Below are 21,908 nucleotides of genomic sequence, written 5' to 3'. Positions count from 1 at the left end.
ACATGTTCTTGTCAACTGCTGGAAATGGCCCACCTTGATTATCACTACAAAAGATTCTCCCCTCTACACCCCGCTCTCCTGCTGGTAATAGCTCCCCTTACCTGATCACTCTTGTTACAGTTTGTATGGTAACACCCATTGTTTCATGTTCTCTCTGTATATAAAATCTTCCCACTGTATTTTCCACTGAATGCATCCGATGAAATGAGCTGTAGCTCATGAAAGCTTATGCTCAAATAAATTTGTTAGTCTCTAAGGTGCCACAAGTACTCCTTTTCTTTTTGCAGATACAGACTAACACGGCTGCTACTCTGAAATTTGTAAGGAATGTGGATCCTGTGTATATGTGTGTGTGTGTGTGCACATACATGATATAAGGTAGCAATAACCATCTGATAAATTGCAGAACCAGATGATAAAAGGAAATAATAAATCCTTGTCCCCTGGTACTGCTGCTGACTGACTCATTTCATTTGCCCTGGGAGGACTGCCCAGTAGATCCTTGAGGAAGCCTGCCTGCCATGCCCGACTTTATCGTTCCTGAGCTGGTACTTGTTTTGGATGTGGAACTCCCTTTGAAATCAATGGAAGCTTTCATGTGAAAAGATGGCAGGATCAGGCGTCAGTTTCTTTTTCAACTCTGAGTAATGAAAGAAGCCATATGAAATATCTAGACATCCTAGTCCTGCCTTGTGCAGCAAACCCACAACATAAAGTGAATGCCTTTCTGGGTTTTTTTGAATGGTTGGTGCACATGTTTGTTTGTGTGTGTCTGTATATCTGGTGTCCATGTCTAAATATGTATGTTTGTTTGAGAGTGTCAATATTAATGGAGAGAAAAAATACTAGATCATAAAAAGTGATTTCTAAAAAAAAAAAAAAGGGGGCTGTAATGAAAAAGTGTGGGATTTCCCAGTGCATTTCTGCCCTCCAAATTTCCAATTGTAGTGTACATAACATACATTACAGCCACTTCCAAATTACCACTATGTGTATTGCTTTGCTTTCCCATTTCTGCTTTGGGGGTCTCTACTTCTACTTAAATGGAATCAGACAAGTGTGAAAGAACATGCATACTTTGTTAATCAGTAATAATCTTTCAAGTATTTTCTGATAATCCTCCAAGAAGCCTAAGAAATGTCTTTATTTCTTCCAAACAATTTCCTAGCTGGTTCATTTTGCTGTTAGTAACAGTAAATACATTATATGCGCAAACTCATCCCCTTTTACACAGAAAGACTTCATGGGACAAATTTTATTAGGTTCAATATACTGTAAATCATTTCATTTCTGTGTTGTTGTTATTCCACAGTGGAATAATGTAATATTGTTACAACTGAGTAACTCTGGGGTTCTCAAACAGGGTGTCGCAACCCCTCCGGGGGTCACAAGGTTATTACATGTGTGTGTGTGTGGGGGGGGGAGAGTTGCAAGCTATCAGCCTCCACCCCAAACCCTGCTTCACCTCCAGCATTTATGATAGTGCTAAATATAAAAAAGTGTTTTTAATTTATAAGGGGGTCACACTCAGAGGCTTGCTGTGTGAAAGGGGTCACCAATACAAAAGTCTGAGAACCACTGGAGTAATTAATGAAGATGGCCCCATATTGCTAAATCAGCCTAAGAAAAAAACTAATACTCTTCATTGCATGTTGGTCTATAACTTGTTTGATGATGAAAATAGGATAGCAGTGCCCTTCTGATGCAAAACTGACCAAACCAAGAGGACATTAAAAATGTTCCTCTTGGGCCCTGTCTTGCAAACCCATATGAAAATAGTTACTTTACACACACAAGTAGTTTCACCGCCTTCGGGTACAATGGGACTGCTCATGCTTCATTTCTGTAAGGGTTTGCAGGATTGGGTCCTTCGTGCTCAGCAGTTAACTACCGTGGTGCTGGGCAACGTAGAAAAACCCAAGACCTGGAGTATTGTCGACTGCTTTCGGTTTATTTTCACAGGCTCACTGGATGAGTTTACCAGTCCTGTGCTCACCCCGAGCATATACCGAATTTTACCTGTCAGAGGTGTACCTAGACATAGGAGGCGTGGTAAATGTAAGCAGTGTAGACCCACTGCAGGGGAAGTCACACCGTCCACCATTCTCTGGGTGCCAGCATAGAAACACACCATGAAATAACAGGTTTCAGAGTAGCCGCCGTGTTGCTTGTCACCATGAAAGGTTTTCCTCCCCCCCCCGCTGCTGGTGATGGCTTATCTTAAGTGATCACTCTCCTTACAGTGTGTATGATAAACCCATTGTTTCATGTTCTCTGTGTGTGTGTATCAATCTCCCCTCTGCTTTTTCCACCAAATGCATCCGATGAAGTGAGCTGTAGCTCACGAAAGCTTATGCTCTAATAAATTTGTTAGTCTCTAAGGTGCCACAAGTCCTGCTTTTCTTTTCATGAAATAACAGGGAGCGATGTCCCTACTCAGGAGGGCCCATCCCCCCCCTCCCTTCTTCAATGTTACAGTTGTTTCCCGCTAATACATTGGTCGAGACTATTATAAATCCCCCCCCCCCTCGAAATCCCCAGTAATTGCTTTCAAATGTTGGCACCTCTGGAAAGCTCTGAGCCGGAGAGGATTAAATGTTTCTCTCCAGAAATAAATGCTCTGTCCGCAGCACCTTTGCCTTCAGCTCCCAACAGGGAGCAGCAGCAACTTAACTATCCCCCCCCCCCGTGGCCCCGCAGCCCAGGCAGCCGCTCCAGCTCCACGCCCGCCCTGCCGCAGCGGAGCTCGCCCCGCGCTCGCGTCCCAAGGTCACCGCGGGGGCCCGGCGCGGAGGCGCGCGAAGGCGGGCAGGGCCGCGTGCGCACCGGCGCTGCAGGTGAGGGGCCGGCCCGGCGCTCTCGGGGAGGGCGGGCGCGGTGGGAGTCGCTCCGCTTCGCACCCCCGCAGGGCGCGGGAGGAGAGCGCTCGCTGCCGGGGTCCCGGCCAGCCGGGGGATGGGCTGCGGGCCAGGCCGGCGGCCGCAGGGGGGATGGCGACGGCAGGTTATAAAGGGCTCGCTGCCTCTCCCCGCCCCCTGCGCGGGCTGAGCCGGAGCAGGAGTCGCCCTCCTCCCCCCCGCCGGCCTCAGACTGGGGCATGGAGTTGGCGGGAGCCTATAAAAGCCCCTGCGGGAGCCGGCCGGGCCAGGAGAGCGAGACCATGGCCCATCACTGGGGTTACGCCGCCCACAACGGTGAGCGAGCCGGCGCGCCGGGCTCCATCCCCCGGGGGTCCCCGCGGGGCTTCCCCGGGCGGCTCCGCCGGCAGCTGCCGCAGCCCCCGCGCGGCTCAGCCTGCCCCGCTGCTCTTTGCCCCTTGGCAGCGCCGGCTCCGCTGCGCGCGGGGCGGTGCGGGGCATGCCCTGCCGCGGAGCCGGGCGGCGCTGCGGCCGGCACGGGGACCGCATCGCCTCCCGCACCGGCGGGGAGCCGGCTCGGGGCGCGGCGGAGGTGGAGGGACCGGCCCCAGCGCGATCTACCCCGCCGAAGCGCTTGGCAGCGCCGCCGGATTTACTGAGCTGAGATCGGAAGCCGGCCCCTAGGAGCCCCGATGGCTCTAGTTGGTGGGGGGGGGAGCGGAGGGCTGGTGACGTGCGGTCACTGCCCCCCTGGAAATGCGGTTCCTGGCAGAGGCATTGCCACGCAGGTGCCCGGTCCCGGGGCGTTCCTCCTCCTTCCAGCCCCGCGAGCTCTTTCCCGAACCGCTGCGCCGCTCGGCCGAGGGTGGCTCTGTCATTTGCGATGAAGTTTCTCTAACAGATCTCGACTCGTGGGGGAGGCTGGAGCATCTTCTGGTTTCTCGTGACAGCAGTGCTGTCGCGGAGCTCTTCAAAGCAGAGGGGGAGCGGGGGAGAGGTCAGACCTGTGTCCCCTGCACCTCCCAACCCCTGCCAAATGCAGTGAGGGGCTGGGCGGGCAATCCGTGCAGGATCGGGCCCTCCTGCGTCCACTCCGCGTCCGCGCCCCCTGAGTGCTCCCATTTAAGGCGCTTGAGCCCAGCGCCTCCCTGACGTGAATGGGCAGTTCTCGGGATCTATGGGTTTATGTGGCAAGGGCTGGAGCTGGCGAAGACGGGTGCATCGTTTACTATCGATGCAAGAGTTAAAGCAGCCAATGCACTTATAGCATCAACGCCTCTATTGCATTTAGAAAAGGAGGACTTGTGGCACCTTAGCGACTAACAAATTTATTAGAGCATAAGCTTTCGTGAGCTACAGCTCACTTCATCGGATGCATTTACTCTGAAATCTATTGCATTTGTTATAAATTATTTCCACCCTCTGTGCCTTGCCTGCATCTTTTTCACATTGGATTTGTGTGTGCTTTCTCTTGTAGGACCTGCTCACTGGCATGAGAATTTCCCCATTGCCAATGGAAAGCATCAGTCCCCTATTGATATTAACACCCAGTCTGCCCAGTACGACGCGTCTCTGAAGCCTTTGCATTTCCATTATGACCCGTCCACAGCTAAAAACATCGTCAACAATGGGCACTCTTTCAATGTGGAGTTTGACGACTCTGCTGACAAATCAGGTGAGTCCTCGCTTTCAGGTACTCCTGTGAGGGATTGAAATTGGACAGATTGGGAAGGGGTGAGAGGATTTTAACACTTTCCTCCTTATCTTCTACTAAAACTATGTGGTGAAATCCTGCTCCCTCTGAAGTCAATGGGAGTTTTTACCTCATCAGCTCAGGATTCAACCCATAAAGATTCATTCAGTTCATTTAGGCATACTTTGCTCTAATTACAAGAAAGTTGATGTTTTATGTACTGTCTTGACCTGGCCTGATCCAAAGGCCACTGAAGTCAAAGGGAATCTTTTCAGTGAATTCAGTAGGATTTGTATCATGCCTCAAATGCACAATAGACAGAAGTAAGGTAATTAATCAGGGATGACAAAGTGTATTTCTCCCCCCTTAAAATACTAGCTTTGAGTGATACCTGCTAAATGGTTACAGTAAAAAGGCAGGATGCACTGCAGGAAGAAAAGGACAACAGAATAGCAAAACACTAAAATTAGCAACTTGAAATGATTTGGAAATAGCTTCTTCAGTTTTATATTTTTGCTGCAACAACTGTAGAGCAGAAAAAGAGGGCATTTCTCCAGGTCCGTACTGGTACAGTCAGGAAATGAGTTTGATATTGTGTGTGTGTGATATGAGTTTGCATCAGCCCTGGCATTCCCTGACTCTGGGCTTTCTAGATAAAAATAGCAATACATGTAGCATGTTCCCACACAGTTCACTGAGAGCTAGCTATTCTGTGGTATTTCAGGAGCCTGTTCATTCTACTGTACTGACAAGGGCCTGATCCTGAAAACCTCTATCCACATGATCTGTCCTTACTCACAGAAGTAGTCCCATTGAAGTGGATGAGAGTATTTGCATGAGTCAGGGCTACTTGTATGAGCAAGGGTTTTGCAGTCTTGCTTCCTAATTGTAATTTCTCAGCTGGCGGGATTTGCAGAAATCACTACCCTCCTACAATGAATGTGCCTCTATATTTAATTTAGAAAGGGGAAAACAATCCCTCTGTAGAGACAGTAGCTGTTTTCTCTAGGCACTGCCTTATTTAACTTGCTTGAGCAAGTGCCCTATTTTTCCTAAGCAGTTCCTTGGCAATGTCATTTAGGGGATGGTGCTGAAAACAAATTATCAGTGCCTACAACATTTTCTGTGTGTGTGTCTGTGTGTGTGTGAACCTAGGCAGTATTGTAGCTGTTCAAAACTATAATGAAAACTCAACAACATATTTTCCAACCTGCCCATTAGAGTAAATGGGACTAAATGGATAGCTAAATGTTTCACAAATGTATAGACAAGGATATACAATTCAGTCAGAACATCCATTGTAGCATGAATATCTGTTTTGCTTCAAAAGGTGATTCTGACTCACACAGTTTTCTAGTGCCCAATTCTGTGCTGAGAACTCTTAAGTCCTGTTAAAGTTGGTTGGAATTGACAGTGCTCAGCACCATGCTGGTTCAAACCTTTAGTGAATTTTAACTATGTCATGAGAAGTGGGAAACATGATGATAAATTGCAAAAAGCAGATTTGCTTTCAGGGCCCCATCCTTGCATGTTTGTGTGTGTGTGTGTGTGTGTGTGTGTGTGTGTGTGAGAGAGAAGGATGTTGTGAAACTTAATTTACATTCAGTAACTCAGAAACAGAAAACTGCCAAGTATATAAAATTTTTCATAAATATCCTTTGGAAGAATAGCTCCTACTGAAAAAAAAAAATAGCACAGAAATTGAATATCTCTATTCTATGAGAATGATTCACACACAGCTACAGCTTGCAGAGAGTGGGAGGAGGGGATGAGAGTGAAAATACAGTAGCTCTACAACTCATCAAGCACTGGACTGGAAAAAAAAGAAAGAAAACATTATACAGATATCTGTATAATTTCACCTGAGGGTAGATTCTGCACTCTGATAGTCTTTTGAAAATGACCATACATAAAATCTAGCTGGCTGCACACTTAATTGATTAATTTGTATGCATTTAACTAGTTAGCCTAATTTTACAACACAGCAAAAGCTGCTTATGACTTGCTTACATTTCATGCACTTCCTATATACAACATTCTGATGCTGAGCTTGATTATTTCTTTACCAAGTTCCTGGTTAAACATAATGTAGCAAGCACAAGGAGAAATTATAAGCATTTATTTTATCTGATGTCTGTTTTTACATTAAAAATTAAGGACCTAATCCTGCAAATACTTACTAAAAGGTATAGTTCTCACTCCCATGAGAAGTCCCATTTATGTCTGTGGGACTACTTAATGTAGTAAGCACACCATGAAGTAATAAGTAAGACCCTGATTTGTGACTAATTTTACACACAAGTAAATTTATGCAAAGAAGTAGCCCCATTGGCCTAGATCCTACTTAAGCACATGCATAGCTTGGCTTGTGTGTCTAATTCCATTGAAGTCAACAGCACTACTCTTGTGACTAAGATTATGCATGTACTTAAGTGTTTGCAGGATCAGGGCCTTATTGTTTACAGAATCAGGGCATGTCCAGAGATTACAGGCACAGGTTCTAATGGTCTTAGTAAAAATAGGAGCAAAAAACGTTTTTGGATAAAATCTTTTGGAATAGCATAGTATGTCCCTCGGCCCGCATCGCGTCCAGCAGTTCCCATTGGCCTGGAGCAGCGAACCCCGGCCACTGGGAGCAGCGATCGGCTGAACCTGTGGATGCGGCAAGTAAACAAACTGGCCCGGCCCGCCAGGGGCTTTCCCTGCAAGCGGCGGAACAGGTTTGGAAATCACTGCCATAGGGACTAAATCAAAGACTACAGTGTATCCATTCTGATATCTCAGAAATGCAACTACATCAATGGAACACCTCAAGGTAGTAAGCATTACATGCAGTATTTAGTGTTTGCAGGATTAGGCCTGAAAATATCATAATAAATGCACCTTATTCTTGGGATTTGTCCCTACTGCATTTGTAGCAAAGATGATATTTGCACCTAGTTAAAGTTACAGGCACTTTAAATCCTGTTGTGAGGAAATAGTTACACTTTCACTATTGCTAAATGACCGCAAGAAACAGCGACTAACCAAAGTTGACAACTGACTTGCCTCAGGACAGCTAAAAGTATCAAGAAAACCTGTAACCTGGTTATAACCTGATTTATATAAACGTTTCTCAGAAATGTTTTCACAGTATGCATAGAGCCTTAATTTCAATGGCACTGCTCACAGTAGTGAGCACAATGCTCTATAGCACCTCTCATGCTTATTGAGCTTATATGAAGCAAAGAATCCTGTCAGTAATGAATTTGTTTTATAATCATAATATAAACTGATATCTTTTTTAGCTATAAAGATAATACAATATAATTGGAAAACCTGATTTAAAGTTCTACAGCTAATAATAAATAGACTGGTAATTTCTCCTTATGGCTAACTCTTTGTTAGTTGTTTCTTTTCTTCTTTTTTTTATAATTGCTTTTAAGATAGAGAAAATATTCTAAGTCAAGCTACAAATTCATGTACATTTGACATTTTTATGGAAATACAATCAATATAAAAACTTAAAGTTACTCTGCCATCCCTGGGAGGTCAAAATATAGGGGCAACTTTGACACTAGTACTGCTTGGAAGACTCTCCTCAATAATTTTAAGCAAGTATATTTTTTTCAGGTGATTCTTTCTATAATGGAAAAGAATGGAGGTACCCGGGGGACCATTCAGACACATTTCTTTAGTTATGACTCAGTGTAAACAGACCAAGGAATATTTGTTATCCTAGGAGAGAGTGTGTGGGCACTGCTTGGTTTGCAGTGAGTTACACTGAAAATTGTGTCGCTGTTGGATTTTTCCATTTCCCACTGCAGCAAGGATCAGTTTAGGGAGGAAACATACAGGTCTGCAGTCTTCAAGATAAGATGTTCTGAACACAGTCTTTGACACAAGAAGTCTATTTTTAGGCCCACAAATACTGACGGTATAACATTAGCTATTGCCCAATGTTACATGTCACCATTATATGTCCAGAATACTGAATATTTACATTACTGTATGTCTAAACCAATATTTTGAATCATAAGGGGAACTGACTGAAAAAAACTCCTGTGGCTAAAGAAATGGAGAGGCTAACCTCTGTGCTTCAGGACACACCTTTGCGAGTCAGAACTTTCTCACTTTTATCATAGTCCAAGGCAACTGTTGTGTTATTTCTTTCAGTTACGTTTTAAACCAGGGATCAGCAACTTTTGGCATGCAGCCTGCCAGGGTAAGCCCCTGGGTGGGCTGGGCCTGTTTGTTTACCTGCTGCATCCGCAGGTTCAGCCGATCGCAGCTCCCACTGGGAGGCTGCGGGAAGCGGCGCAGGCCGAGGGATGTGCTGGCCGCTGCTTCCTGCAGCCCCCATTGGCTTGGAGCGGCGAACCGTGGCTGGTGGGAGCTGCGATCGGCCAAACATGAGGATGCAGCAGGTAAACAAACTGGCCCGGCCCGCCGGGGGCTTACCCTGGTGGGCCACGTGCCAAAGGTTGCTGATCCCTGTTTTAAACTATGAATCTTCTGGCCAGAAATCAGTTTTGGAATGGGCACATAGGGTGCGAGGAAACTCTCCTCACTTCATTCAACTCCCTCCTTAAGAGTCGCTTCTACTGTGACAATGGAAGAAGTTAGTCAACCAATAACAGCTAAGTTGGGCAGCACTTGTTTTTAAAATATACAGCTAATGAGATGTGTGCCAATCATCCCCATATTCTGTTGGTAAGAGAGACAAGCTTTTGAACTTACACAGAGCTCTTCTTCTTCGTGTAAGCTTGAAAGCTTGTCTCTCTCACCAGCAGAAGTTGGTCCAGTAAAAGATATTACCTCACCCACCTTGTCTCTCTAATATCCTGGGACCAACGCAGCTACAACAACACTGCATACAGTCATCTCCATCTGTTCTGTTTGTCTGATATATCACTTTCCTCACCCTCTTTCATTTGTTCATTTATTGGAAGCTGTAAAAGACTTGTATGCTCTTTTGGGCAAGGGACCCTGCCTTCCTATGTCTCAGTTCACCATCCATCAGATGTCAAGGAAAATAAGCACCTTTAGGTACTATTGTAATATTTTGCAATACACAATACACTTTTTTAGTAACAGTTGCTAGGACTGTTCCATAGATCCAGCTGCCAGGAGACAAGGCAACATATTGTTACCACAATATTGTTTAAAATCATCTTCATGCTTATAATATGGCAATTATCAATTCAAGGACAGCTCATACAGGATGAAATTCACCCCATTGCAGAGGGTACACACAGGGTCTGACTATTTAAAACTCATATAAATCGCTTGCTAAGGGATAATGTAGGACTTAAGAGCTGCACTGGGCCTTGTGCCCTGATGAATTTCACCCATAGAGGCTTGGTGTTCCTGATCTGTTCCCCTCTGAGGTTAACAGCAATGTACTTTACTCACTTTTTTATTAATGATTCACAGGGATTTCTGACATACATTATGTTTAATATGCATAAGTTGTATCTGCAAATGGTTTCACTATAGGGAAATTTGTTTAACTGTACCCATTGAAAACAACCTTTTCTGACTCTGTTAGAAGTAGGGTTGCCAATTTTGGTTGGATGCATTCCTGGAGGTTTCATCACATGATATAATTTTTAATGAAATTTTAAATTTTAATTCCTGGAGACTCCAGGGCAATCCTGGAGGATTGGCAACCCTAGTTAGAAGCCATTTGGAGAGCCTGATAGAGAAGAAGGTGTGTTTTTGGGAGATAAGATAAAAGAAATGAAACACTACTCATTATGTGCCATATTTGCACATACTATATATATATATAATATATATTGGCAGCTTGACAGTGACTGTGACTCACCTGGGCTGAACTTTTCAGTATGGCCTGTGTGTCAACTATGGACAGCCCACCCCGACTTAAGGACTCAAGACTACAAGACTATTGGGTGAAAATGTTCTTCAGATTTTTCCTTATGCCATGAGTCCATTGTGCATCTGTAGGGAGGTGTGTGTGTACATGTATAAGCATGGGTGTATGTATGTACTTATGTAAGTCTGTCTACACACACATAATTAATTGCATTAACTACTACTAATGGCATGAGGAGTACTCTGGTCAGCATGCTCAGGGAGTAGCCTTATATCCTTAAACAGGGCAAGCTATCCTTAGCTGACACTCGGGCCATATCTAAAAGTTCAGTCAGGGTGAGTCACAGTTACTGTCACACTGCCAATATATAGTTTGTGCAAATATGGCAAATATTGGGAGTGTTTAATTTCTTTTATGTTATCTCCTCAAAACACCTTCTGCCCTCTCGGGCTTCCCAAATGGCTTCTATTAGAGTCAGATGAGGTTGTTTATCAGCAGTAACTGTCACACAGTTTTCTTTTGGAGAAACTTATTGCGGAGGTTTCCCACAACAGCCTTGCATCACAAGGTGAACTCATCCATTCAGAACTATTGGTCCTGCCTTACTCTTACTCTCTGCTTATTGTGATATATTCTCGTAGGAGGGATGCTTGGGAGAGAGAAAATAAAAGGGGAACATCTCTCCAAATGTGACATTCTGTCCCGTGTATTGGCAGCCTTACAGAAAGTATGATTCACCCTGGCTGAACTCTTCAGTGTATCAGCTGGGGAAGCCCACCCCCTACATAAGTACTCAGAATCCCTGAGCATGCTCTTTAGTGTACTCCCCATCCATTAACAGTAAAGTGTGTTCAAACATGGCATGTTTTGAGTAATATTTCATTTATTATATCTTCTCAGCCAAATTGGTGTTCTGTGACTGCTGGGGTTTTTATTTGAGAGGACTCTGAATTAGCACTAAATTCCATAGATTTTGAGCAGTGGACTTCCATCTTGCTTGGATGACTATTTTTTCAGCTATAGGAAAATGTTCCATTTTTACTCATTTCCATTTGAGGAATAGTCCCTTTTTCTGCATTTATTCAGATTAACAAGCCTTAGAATAGTTTATTTCCTACCAATTTGATTTGTGTAAGTGGAGAATTTCATTCAATGTCTGAATTATTTTATGAAGGAATCTTGAAGTTTAGCCATTTGGATTCTTTCCAAGAAAAGCATTTCCCTGAATAAGATAAATTAGGGCTTGCTCTTTATAGTGAGTACATCCCATCAGTGTTTGGAATCCCAGCAGTAAAGCCACAGTATTCCTGCAAAGCTTCACATAAAGGACCTGACTCTTCTCTAAATAACATCAATGCTACCCACACAGTTTAGGCCAAAGTTGCTAATGCTCTGAAGTAAATATGAGAGAGGTAACTGCTCAGTAAAACTTCTTTTACAGTAGAATGGCCTGGCCCATGTAACCAGATACCTTTGACTGTGTAGATTTCTCTTAATCAACAAAATGTCCTTTTAGTTCTACACACTCTACGATCTCACCAGGAAATGTGTTAAGGCCAAATCCAGTTTAATGTATTCATGCAAGGAATCCCAGTGACATCAATGGGACTTTTCACATGGGTAAGGCAAGTAGGATTTGATCATTAAACTTTCCTACAAGTCAAAGCACTTTTACCTCCTTTGTAAAGTGCTTTGGGATCTATGTAACTGCTCGGGGTATTATTCATCATCATCATCATTATTATTACTGCTGTCTCAAATCTGCTCAACATTGTCTCAATACAGAAAAAATACAGTGCCCACTTCTAAATTGAAATGAAGTGCCCCAAAACATATTGTACCTTAACATCTTTCATGTTGTCATTGAATAGAAAAAAATCACATTTGTAGCTCATCATCATGTAGTCACATGAGCCTTAGCCACAGAACAGGAGTTACTGCTGTATAGAACATGCTGCTTTGAGAAAGGAACATGTGACAAAGATTGGCTGTTCTTTTTCACCCCACACCCAGCTAGCAATTTTCTCCTGCTCACATTTACTTGCGCTTGTGTTGTGCGACCATGTTTAAACACTTACAGGTTCAGTGGCAGTGGAATGGGGCTTTTGTGATTGCGAATGGGGCCCAATTTGGGATGTAGGCACCTAACGGCCACTGTGGGTACCTAACTCCTTTTGTGACTCTAGCCCAAAGGGTATATTTTGCCCATTGTACTTAAGTTTTTCAAATCTAATATTATACCTACAAAGCTGTAGCCTTGACAATGGATGCGAAGGTTGTTGTGTATATCTTAAATTGCATTTTCTCGTGGCTAAAGTCTTTAGTCATTCCCTTCACACCACTGTAATTTCCCCTGCCCCAGTTGTCAATGGCTATTTTAGTCTGTGCTTGCATATAGTCAAAGTTAGCCAAAGCTGAACAGATAGTGGCATACTGTAATCAATTTACATATTCTCACACATGCACACACTGGCACAGTCATGGGTATGGACTGTTTGCAAACAGAAAAAAGCATTTTTATTCCATTGACCTATTTTGTTTGTGATGCATAATCCAGGCATTTTTATGGTAACATATAGCACTTTCTGTCATTTTGCAAGTACAAAATTGGGTTTTAGGGTCTATATTATCTTAAATTTAAATAATAATAATAATTTAAAATAAAATACCTTTGCTTTTCAGATAATACCAGCTTAAACAAATAATTAGATTGTGAGGCCTAAATGCTCTGCAGAAGAACAATTTGGCCTAAACCTTTCTCTGTTTACCCACACAATTTGCTCCATTGACTTCAATAGGATTACTTATTACCTGTTTGGGCTTGGTGCTGTACATGAAGACAGTTTCCCTGCCCTGAGCATTTTCCAGGCTCAGGGCTTGATCCTGCATCTCACAAGGGTGGGCTGTTATAAGTATAAACACAAGGTAAAAATTAATGAGCAGGATAGGGAATTCAGGGAGCCCATCCTGCATAATTGAGAGTGCTGCTGAGTGCTCTGGTTACACTAGGACTTAGTTACTGCAGTAGCAAGAGTAATTCCAAATAGGGGCCTCATTTCCAAACCCGTCTCTCCTCAGACCTGACTCATGTGCCAGTCCTTATTTTACCAATATTTTGGGAGGATTAATGGAGAAGGGAACACAAGAGGCTTGAAATTTATCTCACTTTAGTGAGGAAGGCTATGCCTAGCATTTAACCTCATATGGGCCTGTGGCTGGCCTTTACTCATACTTACACTGGAGCACAGCAACATTGGGCTCCCTGCTGTGCACCATGAAGTTTGCAGGATTAAGGCCTAAACAGATGGCGTAAAATGAAAGGGCAATTTGCATGAGTAAGGCAAACACTTTTAGGCCTTTAAGAGTGCTTTGGTGGAACATTTCTATATGGCCCTAGAATTGTGGCTATTCATTTTTTTAGAATTTTTTATTATATTGTGACAGAAGTTTCTCACAAACCTTTCCTAAATCCAGTCACCTTGTATTATTAGCATGGCTGGTAAATTGCTGATTAATCTCATACATTAAAGCCATTTAAGTTTTTAGATGTCTGGTATAGACTAGGTACAGCTGTGCCGATACAAGTTTGTAGTGTAGACCTGCCCTTAGAAGCCCTGAGTTCAGTGTTCTGTTTTAGAGTAAGGCTCCATAACAAAGGAGGTGAGGCAAATACTAATGGAGGCTGTTTGGTTTGCAGTGCTGAGGGGCGGAGCGCTTGAGGGAACCTACAGACTGATTCAGTTTCACATTCACTGGGGCTCCTGTGAAGGCCAAGGGTCTGAGCACACTGTGGATGGAGTGCAATATGATGCCGAGGTAAGACTGGATTTTTTCTTATAGGGGACTGTCCACACTAGGCATTTTTCCTTAAAATTTCCCATCAGTGCAATTCCCCCAGTGGCAGCAATGCTGTGAGTTCTAGCAGGGTAAGACAACATGTTGGTTCAGATGTCGGCTGCTAGTCTACATTAGTGCTCCCAACACCAGAGCAGCACCATACTATAGAATGGTGGGAAATGTTAAGCAAAATCTTGTGTAGATACAGCCTAAAAGTGCTGGATGGTATTAAGCGAGATGTGGTATTCACTGTAAAAGATTTCCATTGCAGCCACTTCATTTCACAGATGTGACAGAAGCAAAACAAACAAACAAACGGCTTATGGGAAGCATTGGAAAAAATTCTATTCCCTGTGCATCTGTATATCATAGGTTCCCTGTATTCTTGTCTCTAGTGTTAAAGCAAAGTGTTTGCTCTGACATGACAAGACTTTTGGTTTCTTAAAGGCTTTTATTGTGGTTTTCAAGTCATGATTTGTGGTAGTGAGCGAGCAAGAGGAGCTGTGGAGGGGACATACAGCAGTGGGACCTCAAGCAGACATTTTGTTTGACCCAGCCAGGGACCCCTATAGGACTGTATGCTAGAGCAGTAGCTGCACTACCCTTTGCTACACTCCCCTGGACCCAGGCTCACCGCTACTCTGCTCCTGGAGTGGAAGGAGGACAAAGCCCTAGATTAACTATTATCTCACCCCTCCCTGTCTGCTTTGGAAGTCTAGCGGTGGCAGCAGAGGTGGAATTTCTCAATTCTTGCACTAAGGTAGTACAAGGATTGGAATTGTGACTGGCTCTTGCACTGGAGTATAAGAGAAGTAGCTCCTTGCATCCTTTCTTTTCCTAACCCTTGTGCACCCATGCAGGGCCAGTGACAATCTGGTCTGAGAGTTCACCTGCTCTGCTTCTGCTTCTTTTTCACGAGGTACTGAGCATCTTTCAACTTTTTCTGAAGGCTCTGAGCACCTGGTAGGATTATACAAAGTATAACCCTGAGATTATAAAATTCTGCTTGTGGCACCATAATTAGCTGCTGAACTTCCTGTCTAGATAGTTATGATGGCACAGATTGTTATGATTTCAAATGAGGAATAAGCAGCAGGAGCAGATGAGCTTCCGAAGAATCAAAATCCTGTCTTCATCTTAATAGCCCTAAAAACAACTAAGAAACCAAAAATAAAAAAGAAGAGCAAACCAACTAGATTGACGCAGAGGTACATTTATTTCCAAACAGAATGTCCTCCAAAGTTTTCCAGGAGCTGTCATTTTTTAAGGCATTACCTTAAAATTTGCAGGCCAAATTCAGCCATAGTGTAAGCAAGTATAACTCCCCTAAGTCAATGGAGTTGTATTTAGAGCATGTTTAACTCTATATCCTTTTTAAAAAAACAGAATACTTAGATTTAAAATAATTAGGCCAAATCTAGCAGTCATAGAAGGTTAGGGTTGGAAGGGACCTCAAGAGGTCATCTAGTCCAACCCCCTGCTCAAAGCAGGGCCAATCCCCAATTTTTGCCCAAGATCCCTAAATGGCCCCTTCAAGGATTGAACTCACAACCCTGGGTTTAGCAGGCCAATGCTCAAACCACTGAGCTATCCCTCCCCCCATCCTTGCTTCAGCAAAATTCCCGCTGAAGTCAACTGGAGTTTTACCAGAATAAGGACTGCAAGATATGGCCCACACTTGGTATTTAGATATGTTTTTGAAAATAAGTATGAAAAGCACTTCTTATTATAAATATCTATTGCACAAATTTCTACAAGAGACATAAAAGCAAATCAATGATGCAACAATTTCAGAGCTGTATGCAAAACTTTTCAAGTTTCAGCAGTAAAACACCATCTGTGTTAATATTTGGTAAATGGCCATCTATTAGTTGAGATGCTCTGTTAGATGGAAGGTGCTGTTTATAAATATCTCTTGTCTCCTTGATTCCAGCTTCACCTGGTTCACTGGAACACAAAATATGGTAGATTTGGTGAAGCTATGAAACATCCTGATGGCTTGACTGTGGTAGGCGTTTTTCTGCAGGTTAGTTGAACAATCATCTTATTATTATTGTAATGTATTGTATGTATAGCACCTACCATGATGGAGCACCTAGCACTATTGCAATACAAACCCAGAACTAAAACATGCCCCCCACCCCAACAAGATTACAATCTAAGGCCTTGTCTACACCCAGAAGTTGTACTGCTTTAGAAATACTGTAGAGTTAAAGAGGTACTTCCCCCCCCAGAGTTATATTAGTATAAAGGTGCTTATACTCACTACGTCCTACTGTATGGGAAGAGCAGTAAGATATATTGGTCTATGGCCCTTTATACCAATATAATTGTGTCCACACTAGGAGTGATATTGGTATAAGTATGCCATGAAAAAAAAATCACATGGTATAAAAACTGTGTGTAAACCAGGCATAAATAACCTCTGTTTTCCCTTTCATTTGTCACTGCTCAATGGCAAGATGTTTTGTGCTACATGAATTACCTTTGCTTAATATAAAGGTTGAGAAATACACAACCAGCTAAAGAAGATGATTTGTCTCTACTATGCTCCCTCTATTCCGGTCATGTTGGTTTTGTTGGGAGTTTAAATTTGACTGCTGAGAAATGAACAGTTAAAGTCCAATAATAAAGCTACATACCTTAAAAGAAAATCATTTTATTCTGTCCCACAATCTTGACTTCTGCAGATTAGTCAGTACAAGCCATTTGTGCTGACTGGCAAACTTCATATGCTTTACAATGTGAGGGCACAGCCACTTTCATCATTCAGCATTATGAGAAATCTCTATGAAACTAAGTGGTGCTGTGGTGATGTAATTTAAAATGTGTCTTCAGTTAACTATGGTGGTAAATCTAAGCCACCACATATGCACCTGTTTACTTTCTTTTCGTGTGGTTTGCATTACAGGCGGGAAGTGACAGGCCTGGGATACAGAAACTTATCGATGCATTAGACTCCATTCAGACCAAGGTAGTATATGATCTCTATGCCAACTGACAACAAGCACAGCTGTTTTCTATAGTCTTCTTCTTGAAAAGTGCAAAATTGAAGTTCCTTACTTCTGCTTGCTATATGCAAGTACTACAGTAGAACAGCTCTCCATGTCATCAGCACTGACACCTTTGTAATCCCTACCCTGACGAGAGCTCAAATATTTTTTTTAAATTAGGCTAATAGAAGATATGCAGCATTGTAGGTCATCCAGCAATTGGAAAGGATTTATGTAAATAATGATTTCATACCATTATGATTGTGTGCTTCTGGCTTTCAGTTGCAGTGGAGTCCATAGTTGTTATGCTGGGCCAGGTTCATGCCTGGTGTAAATCAGATGAGTTACACTAATGACTGAAGTCAATGAGAGTTTGGCCATTAACGTCACATAGCAGAACCAAACCCACAAATTTTTATATTTGCTGTGTCTCTTTTGCCATCTGTGCATGGAATATAGATTGTGGATGTTTTTAGAGGAAGAGGCAGTAACTTTAGACATGTGAAACAAGGATTGAGGGCTTGATCCTGGAAGGTGCTAAGCAACTTTAACCCCAACAGATTTCAGCAAATTGTAGGAGGGTCTCAGTACTGTTCAGAATTAGCATCCATCTCTCTCTCTCCTTCTAAAGCAGGGGACACCCTTGGCAAGAAATATCAAACCTCCCTTAATTAGCTCCACTAATGCAAGCAAGGTGTCTATTTTCCAACTAGTCTTACACCACAGTTTTAACAGGCTGTTCTATCTTCTTAGGGCAAGCAAGCTTCCTTCACAAACTATGATCCCAAGAATCTGCTTCCCGCATCCCTGGATTACTGGACTTACCAAGGTTCACTGACCACTCCCCCTTTACTTGAATGCGTTATCTGGCATGTTCTGAGAGAACCCATCAGTGTCAGTCCAGAACAGGTAAATCTTCAGTAGCTAAAATTCATTTTTCTGTATGAAAATACTCTCATTCGCCTTAGTTTAGACTTCAATGGGATCTTCTGCTGAAGCTGCAGTTTACATTACTGGAACAGAATAGAGTCCGATTGCAAAGCTTTGTGAAAGAGAAGATAGCATCATGAATCATTGGTTCAATATGCATATCTGAAATGTTTATTTTCTCCCTCTCTGGTAACTGTGTTCATATGTGTGTTGAGGTAGACTTTGCTGCTACTCAGGACAGGAGTCAAGTAGAAATGCCATTGCTTGGAATGCAGAAAATTTGCAGCTTCCAGAAGTTTGCATTTTATCTCAAGAAACTCTTTTATTGTGCAGCCTGATGACCCTGGCAAATGCTCTATCAGAGTAGAGCACTGACAAGTTGAGTGTCCCTGGGCATTAGTTCTGTGCACCATTCCTTAATGAAATTATGTAGATTCAAGTTTCATCCTCAGGGCTGCAGTGGTTTAGCTAAGAAGATAAAAATAGGACCCTTGTGTCTATAAATATAAGCCATATTTGAAGGGCTTTAGTTTACCCTCACAGGCTTACATCAATTTTACCAATGGCTATTGCTCTAACAATAATCAAATAATTGTGTTTCTTTATTGACTTGAGATGAAAAGAATCTGTGATCTGGTGCTGGGCATAATTTAATAAAAGTGCAGGGGAAAGGAAGAGGATGAACTATTGGAAATGTTCATTAAACTACAGTATCTATTACTACTAATACGATGCTTTGGAGTGAGTCTTAGCTTGACATCTTTGTTTAAAGCCATAGGAACTATTACTGATGATCAAGGGGACATGAATGTAGCTTTACAACATGGGAGAGAGGGGAGGGGAAATACTCAAAATAAATGAGTATTTTTCCCTTATGAAAGCCATCCTCCCTCTCTTCCCATCCGCAAATCCATTTATCACATTGCACCTTTCAAAACCAACTACTCAAGACCAGAGCTGCACATATCATGTATTTTGTCATTCCTAAATGCTGAACAAATCAAGAAACCATAAAACAGCTTGGGGAAAAAAGGAAATCCTAAAATTTAGCATCTGTTGGGAATGTTTTCACTGGACTTCAATTCACAGTTGGCAACTGTTTTTTTCTAAAGATAGGCAGATTTTGAATATTTGTCAGGAGGAGGTTTAGGATAGCAAATCCATAAGAATTACTATACTGAATTACTGATTATTGGAACATGTAGGGTTGCAGCATTCTGAGCCATGTACCATGTCTCTCAGTGAAGTTAAAAGCCTCTCGTAAGGCAGCTCTTTGCCAATCAGAGCGTAGCATGATTTTGTGTCACAGAACCATTCTGCATGTTACAAATGCTGCAGCCCCCTCGCATCCTTCTGTCAGCAATTTCTATTGCTGTGTGTTTTCAGACATGGTGTCCTGAATCAGTTAACTAAAATGAGGACTATTTCTAACCTGCTGGTCACTTGCATTGAATTATATTTGTCTGACCTTTGTCACACATGAGAAAGCAGCATGAATAGCCGAGTGCCTGTGACAAATCCACATGGTGTCCTGGAGTGCTGGGTTTGCAGTTAGTTCTGAATTAGCTGAAGTATGTGTAAAAATCATATAGTCAGCTAGCTCCCTATGGACCACATCTAAAGAGTCTCCTGTGTGTTGATTATTCTAGGAGGTACCTCAAAGGTGGCAGAGCGAGACTTGTTTTTAATGGAAGTACATGAATAAACACTGTGTAGGGTAAATGTCCTACTGCTTGGGAAACTGCATATTTACTTCAGATATTTCAGGGCCTGGCTGGCCAAGGGATCTTTGGAACAGAAGAGTATTATGGCACAATTAAACACAGAGATGGTTCTATTTTAGAGGGCTATGGAATTGCAGATCATGCTTTAGGATAGACCGTCACATTCTTACGGTACATTCCAATGGAAATTGAGATTTATTCTCCTCTCATACCAGTTTAACCCCAGGATAGCTTCGCTGACTTCTGTTGAAGTAATTGCTGAATTACACCAGTATGGAAAGGGATCAAATAAATGTTATTTAAAAATCAAACTGTCAAAAGAGTTTCAGCTTTCAAAATAGCCAAGTGTTCAATTAATCTATAGACCTGGAACAAACACAGAGCCAACTCTGACCTCTTTGTGAATTCAAAAGTTCCATAAAACTATACCACTCTTTCCCAGCTCTACCAGCACAGATGGCATGTCGAGGGCCGAAAAGAATGTGTCAGGGGCAGGAGAGGGTTTGGGTGAAACACCTTGCACTGAGTTCCGTGGCCAGCAAAACAAAGAGGGGAGTGATCACTTAGATATCTTTAAGCCACCTTTCCCAATACCCTAAGGCTTGTACTGTTTCTGGCTCACAGTATATACTGTAAATAGGTTGCCGGAGGCATGAGGATGCATCTGAAGGTTAATGTTGATCCTTTCTTTTTCTCCAGCTGTGCAAACTCCGTGACCTTTGCTTCAGTGCTGAGAATGAGACCCCATACCATATGATGGACAACTGGCGTCCATGCCAGCCTCTGAAGGGCAGAGAAGTTAGAGCATCATTCCAATAAGCTAAGCACTGAGCTCATAAGAAATTGCTGTGTTTGTGAGGAAGGATCCCTTCTGCTAAGCACAAATCAAATCTTTGCTAGCTGTGCACTGGCAACATTTCTTCTCCTAGATCTCTCATTTCTTCCATTCAGCATCTGAAGTTCTAGCTAATGAAATGTGAAAGACCCTAGACCAAGAGAAAAAGGGCCTTAAGGTGTGGGGAGAGGGGAAATCTGTGTTATGTTTGATAATTGCTGTGATTGACACTTTGACTGTTTGGCAAAGCGCATAATGACAGCAAAATAAGCCATTTTAAGTAACCTCATCTACAGGTACATAAAACTAACTGTACTCAGTAATGTGAAGCTTTTTGGAAGTGCAGGAATACAGAATAATTTGGACATTTTAAATGTGATTTAAGAGATTAAGTTGTGTCAACATAGGCAGTGAAAAGCAAATTAATAATTATTAAATGTCTTAGATTTTAAGAAATTGAAGTGTAAATATTTTTTAAATTATTTTACATTTTTAGCCGTGGTATCATCAACCTCAATTATGTCTTAATGTTAGTGTGTGTTTTTTTAAATTACAAAATGTCTTAAATTAACTATCTATAAAACTTATTACCATAGATATAATACAGAGTATCCTTCCATTAAAATAATGTCATAATTTAAAGAAGAAATGAATATTGTATTTTAGATAAGTTCTCTTATAAAAAAACCTCTATAATTATAGTTCTGTTTCCAGACTATTATTCAATCCAGGAAAATGGGACAGCGAGTTTTCTGCATTCATGTGTGTATATTATATATATAATTAGACACATAGTACTATAATAAATATTAAATTAGAAACATATAATACACAGGGACCAGTCTCACAGGTTTTGTGGCAGAGTTCAAGGAAACAGAAGCTGAAATGTGAACCAGTTTTGGTAACAGGGTTTTGGTAACAGGCCTTACAGAGTCCCTGGTAGCAAAAGGAAGGCAACTATCTTTAACATAGAGTATTAGCCTTAAGCAACCGCCCTTGAGGATCAGCAAAACTATTTGCATAATGGAGCTGCTCCTTAACAAAAAGGAGAACAAAATCATACTGAAGACCAAGTTAGGTTCCGAAGGCCATAGGTAGGTCTCTGTCTAAATGGCTTGATTTTCAGGAGTCCTGCACTTAGGACGGAAGAATCCATGCAGTGCTACAGACTAGGGACCGAATGGCTAGGCAGCAGTTCTGCAGAAAAAGACCTAGGGGTT

The 21,908-nt window shown here is 42.3% G+C and overlaps 1 protein-coding gene across 1 annotated transcript; it reads left to right on the top strand.

Annotated features, from left to right (window-relative positions):
• Positions 1 to 2,934: 2,934 nt before the first annotated feature.
• Positions 2,935 to 21,389, top strand: LOC119850560 (carbonic anhydrase 2-like). The gene is made up of 7 exons (XM_038388773.2): positions 2,935 to 3,194; positions 4,336 to 4,533; positions 14,067 to 14,185; positions 16,140 to 16,232; positions 17,118 to 17,180; positions 17,953 to 18,108; positions 20,553 to 21,389. Exons 1-7 carry the CDS (start codon positions 3,098 to 3,100, stop codon positions 20,670 to 20,672), a joined length of 846 nt encoding a protein of 281 aa, XP_038244701.1. The 5' UTR covers positions 2,935 to 3,097; the 3' UTR covers positions 20,673 to 21,389.
• Positions 21,390 to 21,908: the final 519 nt, after the last annotated feature.

This window comes from Dermochelys coriacea, chromosome 2, assembly GCF_009764565.3.
Source record: "Dermochelys coriacea isolate rDerCor1 chromosome 2, rDerCor1.pri.v4, whole genome shotgun sequence".
NCBI lineage: Eukaryota > Metazoa > Chordata > Testudines > Dermochelyidae > Dermochelys > Dermochelys coriacea.
Note: the sequence above shows the minus strand (reverse complement) of the source record. Positions and strands in the feature narration are given on the sequence as shown.